This window comes from Thunnus maccoyii, chromosome 23, assembly GCF_910596095.1.
Source record: "Thunnus maccoyii chromosome 23, fThuMac1.1, whole genome shotgun sequence".
NCBI classification, from domain to species: domain Eukaryota; kingdom Metazoa; phylum Chordata; class Actinopteri; order Scombriformes; family Scombridae; genus Thunnus; species Thunnus maccoyii.
In genome coordinates, this window is record NC_056555.1 from 2,762,442 (window position 1) to 2,778,237 (window position 15,796).

General features: G+C 39.3%; 2 protein-coding genes across 2 annotated transcripts in view; one reads left to right on the forward strand and one right to left on the reverse strand.

Moving 5' to 3' along the window:
• Positions 1–15,796, reverse strand: part of cog5 (component of oligomeric golgi complex 5) — a 65,698-nt gene that overhangs the window by 34,627 nt on the left and 15,275 nt on the right. The gene's annotated exons all lie outside the window — the stretch shown is intronic.
• On the forward strand, positions 10,917–15,296 carry LOC121890707 (G-protein coupled receptor 22-like). The gene is made up of 4 exons (XM_042403200.1): positions 10,917–11,000; positions 12,334–12,478; positions 12,794–12,940; positions 13,750–15,296. Exons 2-4 carry the CDS (start codon positions 12,356–12,358, stop codon positions 14,800–14,802), a joined length of 1,323 nt encoding a protein of 440 aa, XP_042259134.1. The 5' UTR covers positions 10,917–11,000; positions 12,334–12,355; the 3' UTR covers positions 14,803–15,296.

Sequence of the window (15,796 nt, forward strand, 5' to 3'; positions counted from 1 at the left end):
TGTGTCATAATATGCTCAGGGGTCTGTCTGATACACCATGCTTGAAGCCACACACACACACACACACACACACACACACACACACACACACACACACACACACACACACACACACACACACACACACACACACACACACACACACACACACACACACACACACAACAACAACAGACAATACAGGCCATTGGATATTATGTGTTGGTTCCCAAGGGATAAGTTGTGCTCTGGCACAGATGTGCCCTGGTTTCTGCGTTGGGGGAATTCATTCAGGTCATTCTTCACAGGACGATGAGGTGTATGTTACCAATAATCAAAGTTACCCATAGATATAAATATTCTTTACAATATTGGAATTCATCACAGCATTGCCATGCTTGAAAACTGTAGCATGGCCCCCTCAGCATCACCTTGGTGATGGAGGTAATCAGCCAACTGGCTTGTGGATGGAGACAGGCAGAGGGGAGGGATCTGCTTCCCGCTTATCAGAGCATATTACACAGCCAGGAGATAATTATCATTGAGCACAAATTAAGAAAGCTGAAATATCAGTGAGAGGTAGACCTGAGGGGGATTCCATAAGGGAGTCTAAAAACAGCAGCTTATCAATACAAAGTCTTGCTTCATTAAACATTAAAGGGGATGTATTATGCTCATTTCCAGCTCTATATTTTATGATGGAACTCCACTAGAGTAGCTTTGCATGATTCACAGTTCAAAAAACTCCTTATTTATCTTATACTGGCCCTTTATGCAGCCCCTCGGTTCAGCCTCCATCTCTAACAGGCAGTTTTAGCTCCTGTCTCTTTGAGGCCCCCTTCCTGATGAGCCCCTTCTGTTCTGATTGGTCAGCTTTCCAGAAGCCTGCTGAGGGACACCTGTATCAGAGTCATATTAAGTTACTGCTGATGCAAACACAACATTTCCTGCTTTACTGCTTCATATTAAAAGCTTTTAAATGACTAAATAACAGGAGACTTTTATTGTGAAAAATTTACAGGAAGTGAAACGCGTTCCTCACCAAATGAGCAGAGCTTCATTAGCAGTGCAAAAAAAAGAGTCGACACAACAAGATATGGAGATATTTGGAACTCTTTCTTGAGCGGATTAGTTAGAAATAATGCAGATAGGAATAGTGCAAGCAGAAACTGCCACAGTGATGATGATGTTTGATGAAGACCTGCAGACGACCAGCACACCTCCAACAGGTGAACTACTTTTACTTTGACATGCTGTGTAAAAACGCTCACAGTGTGCCACAGTACTACCAAAGACATACTACAACATGTACTTCAAAGCCACAGACAGAGTAATTTTGAAGGAGTATTAAATTGAACTCACCCCCTGTATTCTTGAAAGGTGGTTCTGAAAGGTTTATAGTTCATTGGACGTATACCTCAAAAAGGTTTTTCAGGCTTTTTAGCAGGAGCTCACAGTGCTGAACCAGCTGACTTCCTGCTTACTCCCTGCACACATAAATGTCATGGTAATAATTTACTGATCTCTTTATAGTCATTTCTTTTGCAATTGCAGTGTATGAGAGAAAATTGTTTTGGGCCAGTGGGAGTCTTGTGAACTGCAATTCTGACTGTGGCCAATACACCAAATCGGTGCACAGCCCAGCACTGTTCCTGACAGTTTGATGAAAAAATCCATACAAATTTCTCAAACCACTCCTGTAGCCTAGTCTACTTCTCCGTGTCCGTGTCCATGCATATGCTCACTATGTTCCAAGCAATAATATCTTCACCCAAATATGCCAAAAAAATACAGAAACACACAGCTTTCAGCTGACACTAGTGATTAGCCGTTTGTCACATGCAACCAATTTAAGTGTCAACTGTTATTCCTACAGCTGTTAAAATTATACCATTAATTGCTTTCTGTTTCACAGTAAAATGATACACACTAGGAGTCAACCGATATGTTTTTTCAGGGCCGATATGGATACCAATTATTAGTAATCAAGGAGACCGATAACAGATATTAATAACCAATATAGATTTGTACATTTACTCAAGTACTGTACTTAAGTACAATTTTGAGGTACCTGTACTTTTTATTTCCATTTGATGCTACTTTATACTTCCGCTCCACTACATTTCAGAGGGAAATATTGAACTTTCTACTCCACTACATTTATTTGACAGCTTTAGTTACTAGTTTTCACATTAAAACTTTACACAAAATAACATAATGATGAGCTGAGCAGCAATTAACACATTGAAAAGAAGAGACATTTTCCCTCACATGGTTTCAAATAAATAACTGTTTAAGGTCCAAAGAGCTTAACATCTCCAACACTTCAAAAAAGCACAAAGATTAAAGAAAAGTTCTGAAAATTAATCCAAATTCAATTTTATGTAGCAGAACTATCTTTTTTCTTCTTTCCTACCCAATCTATCATCTAAACACCCCTCAGATTTATTTTATAACCCACAAAAAGCAGTTCAAACTGGCTCCACCTCGAGTAGCTACAACAATAAAATGCTGCCTATGCATTGACTTATCAGTATTAATGAGGTACATTGTTATATTTATTTAATATATCAGTCACAGCCCGATTTTCTGCAAAATTAGTACTTTTACTTTAATTCTACAAGTAAATTTAGCTGGTAATACTTCTGTACCTTAACCTAAGTGGGATTTTTAATTCAGAACTTTTACTTGTCCTGAAGTATTTTTACATTGTGGTATTGATACTTTTACTTCAGTAAAGGATCTGAGTACTTATTCCATCACTGTTTAAATGTTATATATTGACAAGATGTCATAGCAGGGAAGCTGTCATTCAAAACTAAGCTACTTCATTACTAATGATTACTATCACTGGATATGCACAGTAGCAATAGAAGTGACTATTCAACTCTGACTCTAACTGTACACCATCTAGGCAGTCCATGCATGGATTAACACAGTCCTTAGATACTGTTCCATTACGTCTATAGTCTCTAACAACAATCCTAAACCTCTCCTAACAGTTACAAGAAACAGAGTCAGAGACAGCTTCAGGACACACTTCAGTAACATTACTAGTAGTCGTGGGTTGAGACTGAGAGTATGACCAGTCCTGGTAAGTGACGTGCAAGAAATAACGTTATAGCCTATCAATTTTTTTGCTAGTCAGGTGGATAAATTATTGATCCACTAATTAACTTGTTGACATTTGTTGTTGCTTTCACGTAAACTCTGACGTTACGAGACTCAACATTAGCTTACATTATATCCCTGCAACAAAGTGCGTTATCTGGGCATTTTCAGCAGTGTAACTGGGAAACTGGGCATGTTTGTCATCATAGAAATAGATCATAAGATTGTGGTGTTTTTAAAACTTCAGCATAGAGGATTGTGATGTTTATGGCAACTTCAGCAATATCTGCTGCCTTACATTTGAAACACAGCTCTGCTTGCTCACCAGAGCTACTCAGACTGCAGATGCTTCTCTGTGCTGTCTGTGGCACAGCTGCTTTCAGTGTTGATAGGCTATTATTTGTGACGTGTAACCGATCAGATAGTGCTAGGGGTGGGACATTGCTCAAGACCACAGAGTGGTGACTACAGACTGAGAGAGGTGGCTGCATCAGAGCCAAAGTAGCGCATATCGGCAAACATAATGATTCCGATAATCGTAAAAATGCTGAATATCAGATCCAATAATCAGCCAGGCTGATCGGTCAACCCCTAATACTTACTTTATTTTGCAGTATTTCACAATAATCAATGACCTAAATTTGGGAATAGTGATTGTTTTTAATTTTACCAAGCTGAGATGGTGAAATCATGTCAAAGTCGAGCATAAGCATTGTTTTAGTGGTCCCACTGGGAAAATAAAAAATATCTTACTCATCAAAGAGTTACCAAGATGATTTAATCATGGCTCCCTTTGCTGAGCAGAGATTCATTTGTAAAACCAAACAATTTTTTGTAGAATTTTACGTTAGAATGGTCTAGAGTTTAAGAGTAAAAAGAGTATAACAAAATTGAATTACTTTTTACCACTAATACTTACACATGTACAGCATGTACATACTAAATATAAAACATAATAAATATGAATATAACGTAAATATAACAATAAAAATAATTCTGGTTAACTGCTTTTTGAACCCTAACATTTCAAAGAGCCCATTATGTCTGACAAGTATTTAGTCCACTTGATAAGATTAAAAGAGGCTGTGTAGCAACACAAAGCAGACTGCTCTGCCAGAACCAGAGATTTTTTTGCAGGATGTTGTTTTTAAGCTTTCAAGAAGAAGAATGCCTGTAACAGCTTCTCAAACATAAGGTGTATAAAGAAGCACAAGGGCTGTTAACTGCCAAGCTTCAGTGTGTCACAAGTGTAAACCATGACATGATGCTGTGTGTGCATTTGCTTGAAAGGTCCAATAAAAATTTGTTTTACATTCTGTAATCTGGTGTAAGTGAGGTTGAAATTGGATATTAGAATGGGATGAAACTAGAATTGGGTATTGTTGAGATTTTATCATGCCTACTTTTTATCCCCTCACTATTACAATATCTTTTCTAGTTCTTAGTGATCCCTTGTACAGATTTGTATCCGAAACGGGAAACCAAAATCTGTTGAAAGGAAAAAGCAGCTTTCCCACAAATTCAGGGTCCAATCAACATCATTTTTCATAAATAGCCAGATCTTCTTTATTCTAGATATTCTGTTTCCCCACCTATATCTCCACAAAGTATTCACTAATCTCTATCAAAAAGTAGGCAACATTACAACAGGCAGAAAACTACTTTCTCATCCACTCTGCCCTGAGCTGTAATTACATCTGTCGCAGTAGGTTTTTAATATGATGCAAACTTTCACCCTCTGTCGCTGCTCCACAAATGAACAATTCTAAATTTTTTATTGTTGAGCAGCTACAGCTTCCTGTAACCTTTATCACAAATGTTAGAAAATGCCAACTCCTTAGCAGAATAATAGTAACATAATAACAATAATCATATTTCATAATTACATTAATACGTAAATAAATGCTAAGTAGGTGTATATTGTGACACAGAAAGCTGACAGATCATTGTTTTTAAATTCATGGCAGGTTTAAAGGATACTTTATATAAAACGGATTCATTGGTTGATTCTGCTGCCAATCAAACTTGTATGCGTTTCTATTGGCTAGTTTTACTGCCTCCGCCTCTTTTTTTCTCCTGTGTGCACTCATTCTTCACTCTTGAGCAGTTTAACTGAGTGGGGCACGTGCCTTTGTCCCGCTCAGCCAGTCAGGGCCCAGAGGCCCCGCCCCACTGATGTAACGGTGTCACTTGTTTATTAATATAAAATGTGTCACATGTCCAAATTGCACCAAATTTAACACTGCCTGTCCTTGGGTCCCCAGTAATACACTCGCCAAGTATGAAATACATCGGATGAACTGTTCTCGAGATATGCAAAGGACATACATACATATATGCATACATACAGACAGACAGACAGACAGACAGACAGACAGACAGACAGACAGACGTTCTTTGCTTTTTAGTTAGATGAACTGCAGTGCCCATTCCAAACATGTCTGAGACATCCTGCACTAAGTCTTGAATGTACATGTCAAGTTTTGTTCACAGTACACAGTTCAGTAGTAAAAGCTTAAATCTTTCACTTTTTCAAGTTAATAACACCACAGATGTAACCCCACCTCCAACCACAATGTGCGTTGCAATGGCAGAGTGGTGCTGTTCGTATGCCCGCTCATTGACTCCACAGGAAGAAGAACAAGCAAATCAACATTGTTTATGAGATATTTTTGTATATTTCTCGAGAACCGCTCATCTAAACAACTTCACACTCAACACTGCACTCCCTTGGATCCCTAGCCATACAAAGTCCTTAATCATGCATCATTAATCCACACACTAGCTAAAAGATGTATGTATACCTAAATTTATTTTGACTGTTATTTTTCAAAGGGATGGCTTTTCCAAAGTTTCACTATGTTTCATGTTGTTATTAGCTGTTGTTTTATGAGTTACTTTCTGAAGGCAATCATAATCTTGATCTTGACCTTGAGTTTTCAGCTGTCTGTGCCGCTGGACCATCATCAAGGCTTCAGCATTTACTCATGTGACATTTATCCCTTAAGCACAAAGTCCATGACTGCACTGTCATAAGTACAAAGCACACACACAAACACAGCCCTGCACTTCCTTTCACTCATATGAACCTCTGTTTGAAATAGCCCAGCTGGGGACTATACAACAGCCAGCAGCCTTTAGGCCAGCCAGCAGACAGCCTAGATATCAGGTTGCAATATTAATGTATTCATTAAATATTTATGAATGTTTTATGTTGCACTCTATTGTGCCTATAGCAATTTTAGGTGTGAACTAGCCTTTCACACATTTTTGTCTTTGCTTTTTTTGCTAACAGTCTTCGAGCTGTCTCAATCTCTGTTTCCAGCTCTGCCTCTCACATATATCATAGTCATGTTTGTACAGAAAGTCTGTCTTTTTTTCCCTTTTCCATCACCCTGCTGTGTCCATCTCTATCTCTCTCTCTCTCTCTCTCTGTCGCTAAAGACTTGTATCTGGGGGAAAACATGCCTCCCGCTGAGTTGCGCATGTCAAAACAGTTGGACTGGAAACTATCATCTCTGCTTACACTCCTTGAATAAACGAAGAGTGAAAGATGAAGAGGTGAGATACAATGACCAGATCGGGGGGAGATGTGAAAAATCAGGTATCATTATCAGGGGAGTAAGTGTCTCCCGGAAGACAACAGACGGGTCCTGATTTGAATTCTGATCTATCATTCTGTGTTCGCTTTGGCCAGTGGTGCTTTTGTTGCTATGCCAATGTCAAGTAGCCCTAATTAGTCCACTCACTAGCTACCTTGCAGATATGCTCGCCAGGCAATAAGGGCAACACTGTGACTGCTCCAATGGTGGCCAGATTGGGACAATTACACATGTACCATCCGGCAGGTACTATGCAAACACCAACAGTGGAGGAGTGGCCAAAGTCCTGAGAGGAAGGATGCTGCCATTAGTATTGTCATGGTCACCGTTTTGGATCTGGGTTCTCTGAGGACAAATAAACTTGTGGAGAGATGGCTAAGAGGAAAAGAGAGGGAAGCAAGGACTCAAACACAAAAAAAGACTCAGATCTGTGTTGTCCCTGCTGAAATCAGAGTTTTCCCACTTATTAAAGGCAATACAAAAGACAAAGAAAGCTATCAAAAGAAAAGAAAGAGACAGATAAGACATGAAAAATGTCTTTTTTGTTAAACCTGCTTTGTGAATCCAATTAGTCAAGCGCAGAGGTGTAAAAGGAAAAGAAGAGAAGGAGCAGACAGTTTCAGAGAGGGTAGGAGGAGGGGGAGGGAGCGATGGATGAGTAGGAAGGGCTACTGGAGGCAGATACAGAGAGAGGCAGAAAGCAGGACAGAGAGACAGACAGAAAAAGAAGCACAGCAGAGAGAAGAGAGGGGGAGGCAGAGCAGCAGTGTCAGTATCTCTCTCGCTTCCTGCAGGCTCTGTGGCTGCATGGTTTCTACTAGTCAGATTTTCATCTTGAAGGGGCATCAACAGTGTGGTGACGTATGATCTTTGAATGATGGACTACTAAGCCAAAACTCAGCCACTCAGGCTTATCACCTGTGGGGACGTGCCACACTACGCTACGTTTGGGGACTGAGATTAAAAAGCCATACTGGGAAGGAAAGCACTCCGACAGACCAGTGGATTGCTGAGGAATGGTCTCTGTGTAGAGGTAAACCAACACACTGCACAATCGTATACTAACACTGTCATCAGCGAGCTAATAGCAAGGCAATGTGAATGTGTTGCATGAAGGCACTGTAAAGTAAACACACTGCAGATAAACACACTGTACACACAGCATGCTGACATGTTGTTGAGCCTGTGAGTCACGATCTTCAAGCAGTGATTATTATAAGTAGAGAATAATTTGACTAAATGAGTGGCTGTCAAACAGCAAGGAACATGGGTTTTTACAAGCTAAAACATAGCTGAGTTCACTGCCCCCTAAAGAGATTGACTCTCCTATTGTAGGAAAGCTTGTACAACACAAAACCAATCAGCCTGAAGACTTGTTTAAATATGTCCTTAGAGTGAGGTCAACTAGAGGACAGATATTTCATACAACAGAAAATACAGCTACAAGAAATGATGAGTTTGACAAAAATCACAGAGCCAAAAAAGATTTTTTTATACTGCAGCAACTATGCACAGTAAATAAGACAATTATCAAGACTATAAACTGCAACAGAGCTAGAAAGGTAATAACTGTAACTCTATATCAAAGCAAGAACCCGTCATGGAGAAGACAAGTAAGTAAAAGCTGAGAGTGAATGTTCCCTTTTTCAAGGAACTACTAGGGCTGCAACTAACAATTACTTCCATTACTGCAGGTTATTCTGTCAATTTAAGTGATCAATTAAGTTCAGAAAATACTGAAAAATACCTATGACATGTTTCAATAGCCCAGGGTGAGATTTTCATATTGTTTGTTTTGTCAAGCCAACTGTCCAAATACAAAGATATTTAATTTACAGCCATATATAACAGAGAAGAGACGCAAATCCTCATATTTGAGAAGCCGAAACAATTGAATGTTTGGCATTTTTGGTTAATAAATGACAAATGATTAAATGATTCTAAAATTGTGGCTGATTCATTTTCTGTTGACAGACTAATGGATTAATAGACTAATTCTCTCCCTCGCTGATTTGACAGACATGGGCATCCTTTTAGAGATATACTTTAAGTGCAGATCAAGACAACCTGGGAAGCTGGGCATTTTGCCAGAAATTGGTAGGTGTATTATCAGCAGTAGGTGTCAGAGTGAATGTGATTGGCTGGTTGGGTTTAGGTACAATTTTTGCGTGGTTAAGGACAAGGTCAGCCCACGTCTGTCAACAGGTCCCACACTCCAGTGCCATCTTTTAGCTTCAGGCATTGCATCTTCCTTGTGAAGCATGCTGTTTATTTGAAATAGCCACTGTAAAATGGAATAAATGCATCAGCTATTCTCAGTAACAGCATATGGAGAGCATCTACAACCACTGCTAATGTGGTTGAATTTACAATTCTCCACCATATTTACAGATAAACTACATACAGTATTAGTTACAGATTTATTTATATTGGGTATTATTGTGTGTATTGGATGGATATACCATTTTACTCCTACAACACAATAAAAAATTATTAATTTATTCAAAACATCATGGATTCTAGCTGCAACCCTCATATCTTGGACTACACTCATGGCAAATGCAGCAAATATTTTTGGTATATTTCATGATAATTACAACAAATCATGATCGGTCAAAATGATTTATACAACAAAATAGTCTAAATTCTGTCTCATTTCAGTAACTGGATCATTTTAAACTGCAGGTAGATTTCCAAGTTAGAAAACTAGATCATCTAGCAGACACAAAATTTAGTATTGTCCTGTATTGTATATCTCAATGGTAAAAATTAATTACAGCCATGGTACAAGAAAACAAGTATGAATGTGCAAACCATATCTAGAGTCACTGTCTTCATAGATAGTACAATATGTACTGTAAAAAGAAAATGTGTTTCAGATTTCTTTGATGATTTCCTTTCAGTAATAATGCCAAAGGAAACAATGTTTTGATACCTTATTTTGAGACAATATATTGTATAGAATTTTCTATTCTTTAACAAAAGAAGCCAAAGTTCTCAAATGTTAAATGTTTTCCAAACACAAGCGAGGACATTCCCCTAATAAAAAAGCCGTAAAATTGGACAAATTTTGATCTAAACCTAGAACTGAACTGACCTGTTGTTTTGTGAGTCCATCGGCATAACAGTTTATACATTAAGACATAAGTCTGCTGAGAACCATTTAACAGTTTTCAGTGCTCATTTGCTGAGCAACACATGATGAGAACCATCAAAGACAAAAGGCAAGGCATCAAAAGCCTGATTAAACACATTGGGCACACACACAAACATGAGCACAAACACTCACAGACACAGGCGTCCAATTAGCACAGAAAGAGCAAGCTATCTGTCAGGGGATGATAAATGAGTTGAAATTAGGTGGAAGTTATGTGATGCAACATGCAGGCCAGTTGGAAACGATCTGATTTCAATGTGACATTTCTTTCTTTTACCCTGTTTCTCTGATACCTGCCGTCCTTTCCCTCTGCAGGATCAAAGATGAAATGTGATGGAGAAAGAGAGCAAGGGAAGGTCATGACAATGAAGGGACATGACATCATTCTATGCTTCAATCAATTCCTCTCTCGCAGTCTGTTAAGGATAAAGTGGGAGTGAGAAGGCTGTGAATGTCCAAGAGTCAAGGGATAAGTGTGATTGCGTGGTTTGGGATGTGAAGGGATGTGAAGGGGTTAACTGGGTCCAGTACAGAGGAAAAAACACACAAGCTTGTTTTCTCTTTCTCTTGGACCCTCCCCTCCTTTCTGTCATCTGTACCATCTCCCTCCTCTGTTCTCCGGAATATGAATAGACCACATCTGGACCTTCAGCATTCACAGAGAGATCAAGAGACGAGTGTGAAAGACGTACAATACCTGAAAAGTGGAGAGTAGTGGAAAGAGGAAGATTGTTCTGGCACTGGCATCATTTTCAGGCGGAGATGACACTGAAGGCAACAGTCCAAGTACAACGGACAATGACGAGACAGAGCTTTGCATGAAAGAAAGCATTGATCTTAGTGCGTCGCACTGATGTTGCAAACCACATGCCCCCCAAAGAGGGGTGGGTGTGTGTTGCTTTCTGTGTTTGACAAACAGACTTTTCGCTTTGCCTGAGTGGAGCCAGTATCCCCAAAGCTAAAGCTCACGGAAGACTTTTTTTTGTCTGTCACATTTCGATGTTCGGAAGAATGCTGCAAATCAAGTGGATGAACTGAAGATTGATCTTGACAAGTCAGAATATGGTGGGATGGTTTGACATGCTCCAGCAAGTTCTTTGTGGCCACTTCGATTGCTGTTGAGCGGGAGAGGATACTGTTGGGAGGGAGTGGTGAGTTTAGGCTTTCTATCACACCTGCACTCAGTTTTCTACAGTCCAAACCACATCTGAAGGCACAAGTGTTTATAGCTTTTCCAAACAAACCTAGTAGCAGTGAGGTCAAAAAGTCTGTCATTGTTGAAAGGTAAAGATGCAATAATTGTTAAACTGAACAATTCCGACAACCTTTTCTGAAAGAGAAAATAGGTTTCCCTCAGTTTTACACACAAAAAGTGACAAAAGAAATCAAGTGGAAGAAGTTCAAATGCTGTTTATTTCCTCACCTCCAAACACCTGGCCAATCGTTGTATGAAGTTGGCATGCTTGTCAAATTGTCTGCATTGGAATGTTACAAAAAAAAAAAAAAAAAAAAAGGGATTTCTGACGCTGCCTGACAATCTGAAAAGCACTTTGGTTGAAGCATACTGGCCTTGTTTGCTCTTTACCATAACATATCTGGCCCGGTGTTGAAACCAATTTGCCATGTGACAAATTGCAAATTAGACAATATACATTTGACAATCTAGCACTTGCATTTGATGACATATACTAACATCAGTAATGGTGTGATATTTCTGAATATAATGTGAAAATGTGGTGTTTTGATAGCTTCTTTGCTCTTATCTCTTTAAACTGACTTACAACAATATGACTGACCCCTGCCATTACAACAAGCTTCCCCTTACTGGAAGGGTAATGTTATTTATACCCTATGCAGTAAACTGCAGCACATACACAAGCATCAACCAGATGCACTATTGAATTTTGCCAGGGATTGGCCTCTTCAGTCACAAGTCTTGTTATGCAATTAGGCTTCTGTATTACCGATGTTTCCAAGAAAAACAAATCACCACCCTGTAAAAAATACAAAGGGTGTACTTTTCCAAGAGTTATGCCCCCTGTGCAGTTTCAAAGTTAGAATTAGGAAGTATCCTTAAAAAGTCACTTGAATGTTTTATACAAAGTGATGTTCACAGAAAATATTTTCCTTTAAAACACTCATTATCTACAAACACAATGTGTTTCCAAAGTTGTGCTTCAGCATTCTGAAGGAGTAATCTGTAAAACCTAAAATTCCAGTAATATCACGATGTCAATTTTTTTCCAATTCAAAGAGGTATTTAAATAAATTATTCTGGGAGGCGAATACCGTACTATCTTGTAACCTTAACCCTACCTTCATTGCACGATTATATTCTTAACTAAAAGCACTAAAGGCAGTGCCAGTTGCGAGCTTGCTGTTCGACAGTTCAACAAATTCTGGTTGAAAAAATGATCTGGTAGAATTGAATATGACATGGTTCACTTTTTAACAAAGACCTTTTCTATCCCAACTGCCTTCCAGGCCTCTTCCTCCCATCAGGATAATGCACACATACCCAGTGTTGATTTCTGCAGCCACCATGAGCAACATGACTGTGCTTGACACTGCTGACCCCTATGACCTTGACATGACCTCCTCCGAGGCCATCTACCCCATCAGCTTCCAGGTACTGTGTTGCTACAGCCTCAGATAGCTTTCTAATGGATTCACTGTCACACGACTGCGAGATATTTTCCTGCTAGTAAAAATTAGAGCTTCAATGATTAATCAATTAGTTTCCAACTATGAACTTAATCATAAACTATTTTTATAATCAATTAATCATTTAGTCATTTTTTAAGAAGATTTCCAAATTCTGTGATTCCAGTTTCTCAAATGTGAATATTTTCTGGTTTCTTTAATCTTCTGTGATATATAATAATCTTCTTTGGGTTGTTGACTGTTGGGCGGGAAAAAAAAAACATGTTTTTTCTGTTGGTAGGTTTCTCTGACAGGCTTCCTGCTTTTGGAGATAATTTTGGGCCTAAGCTCCAACCTCACAGTGCTGGTCCTCTACTGTATGAAACAGAACCTCATCAGCTCCGTCTCCAACATCATCACCATGAACCTGCATGTGGTGGATGTGTTGGTGAGTTATTATCAGTTACTTTTTTGCACACAGGGACTTATCACATGGTTGGGGAGGTTCTAAACAAATTGAAAATTAAAAAAGGCTTAGTGTTTCGTTAAATCCTCCACTATGCTTGGGCAGTAAGCTTCACTCATATGGAATACTACATATCCCATTTGCTGTGACAGTTGCACTGAATATCAAGTTCAAGCATCACATTCATTTGGTACACCTAACCAAAAAGTGCCAAAATATCTGCTGGTGTACCATATGATTGAGGTATATCATACTAAATTAGATTGTTTATTGTACCCCAAAACAGGCAGCATACTTGGCATTGAACATGCTAGCTAGATCTATATAGGCTGTCTTGCAGACAGATTAATCCTAAGAGGACAATTGTGAGCTTTCCTTCCACAGCAGCAACATGGCCAAAACAAATGACTTCTTTTCATAGACATGTTAAAGTGATTAAAAATGCAAGCCATGACTTTGACAGAATTTAGCAAAATTCAGTTGTTGCCCCACCAATGATGAAGTATTTGTGGATGCCAAATTTAGCTAATCTATGACTATGACTATGATGCACCAGGACACAATTACTGATCAAATAAAAAATAATACTGATATCACTAATATACCCAGCTAATGCTTTCAAAATGTGTACTGTAAATTTAATAAAAATATGGTTGACAGTAATTTTTTCCATTAGCTTAAATAAAACAGTAGCAACAGCAACTACAACTACTATCTCCATGCTTTTTAATTTTTTTTTATCTGGTCCTAAATTAATTTGGAATTTGACCTGAAATCCTGTCTGTTTCCAGGTGTGTGTATGCTGCATCCCGCTGACAGCGGTGGTGGTGCTACTTCCTTTGGAGGCAGACACTGCCATGATCTGCTGTTTCCATGAGGCCTGCGTCTCCTTTGCAAGCGTAGCTACTGCTGCTAACGTCCTGGCCATCACTGTGGACCGCTATGACATCTCAGTGCGGCCAGCGAACCGTGTGCTTACAATGGGCCGAGCCGTGGCTCTACTGGGATCCATTTGGGCTCTGTCCTTTTTCAGTTTCCTGGTTCCCTTCATGGAAGTAGGCTTCTTCATCAATTCTGGTTCGGACCTTGTGAACCAGACTGTAGTGGTCACAGTGGCTCATACAAATGAGTACTACACGGAGCTGGGTCTGTATTATCACCTGCTGGCACAGATCCCTATATTCTTTTTTACAGCTGTGGTAATGCTAGTGACTTACTACAAGATCCTTCAAGCACTCAATATTCGCATTGGAACACGTTTTCAGCACAACCTACCTAAAAAGAAGCAAAAGAGTAAAAACACAATCTCTTTGAGCACTGCAACACAAGCAGAGTCGACTGACGCTTCACAGAGCAGCACAGGGGTCAGGGCAGGTGCGAGTGCACCTTTGGGTATGCGTGCATCAGTGTCAGTCATTATTGCGCTGAGACGAGCAGTAAAGCGTCATCGGGAGAGACGAGAGAGGCAGAAACGAGTCTTCAGGATGTCTCTTCTTATCATCTCTACGTTCTTACTTTGCTGGACTCCAATAACTGTGCTCAACACCATCATCCTCAGCACTGGGCCCAGTGATTTGACTGTTCGCCTCCGCTTGGGCTTCCTGGTGATGGCCTATGGAACCACCATCTTTCACCCACTCCTCTATGCGTTCACTCGGCAGAAATTCCAAAAGGTTTTAAAGAGCAAGATGAAGAAGAGGGTGGTGTCTGTAGTCGAAGCTGACCCTACACCAAACAATGTGGTCATCCATAACTCGTGGATTGACCCCAGGAGGAACAAGAAGGTCACCTTTGAGGACACGGAAGCCAGACAAAAATGTCTATGCTCACAGGATGCGGAGTAATCGGATTAACTCAAATGTAAATATGTCAAATATGTAGAGTAAATTGGAATTGGTTACACTCATAAGAGTGAAGTAACAGTCTATGTCTAAAATTCAGAAGCAGGTGTTTTAGAGGGAAATACAGAGTATGGTTTATGCAAATAAGGGTGGAAAATATTTGGAAAAAAAACAACAAATGTGACTATAATGGGTAAATATACTACAAGTCTAAACAAGCTTAACAGAGGTACGCTCACTAACAATGGAATACATAAATCCTTGGCAGCTTATTAATGAATAATAAAATAATGACCTCAGAAAAGGAGATGTATTCCTTGAGATCAGAGGAATAAATAGATGAGGTGAGGAGTTTCCTTAATATACACATCACATGTAAAAAGGGAGACTAACATCAGTTGATGTGTATAAGTACAAGGATTGCATTTACAGTTAATTATTGCCTCAATACAAAAAAGGTGTCAAAATACGTGTCATGTGCACATGAAGAGGGTAATTTATTGCTATTTATTGTGGAATGTCGTGGAGTGGTATCAAGGACAATTCAGTCATTACTCTGTATTTAAGCAGCACTGCGTGTTGTTCTCAAGTTAGCGTAATATGAGAAAAATGTCTATGTACAGTCATAGAATACCTTGATATTGTTTGTCACCGTTTGTAATAAACAACCAAAAGCACAGTATGTCTCCTGCTTCTCTATGTGGAATTGGATCAGGGACAGAAAGCATCAGTCCACTGGGGGTCAAGCAGTGGCATGTGAAATTTTGTTTCTCTTTCCTCAAAGACGTCCCCTCTATCTGTCTTATATCATATGGTGAAGAAATGAGGGACAGCCTTTAAAAGCTATATCAAATCTAAGGTCACTGTGTGTTTAGAGAATCTGTTTACGTTTTCTGCAAGAAAATTTCATAAATGACTCAAGTATGAAGGGGAAGAAGTACTGATAAACACCCTGTTTCTTCTATCAATGTAAGTTATGTGTTTGAGACACAAATTT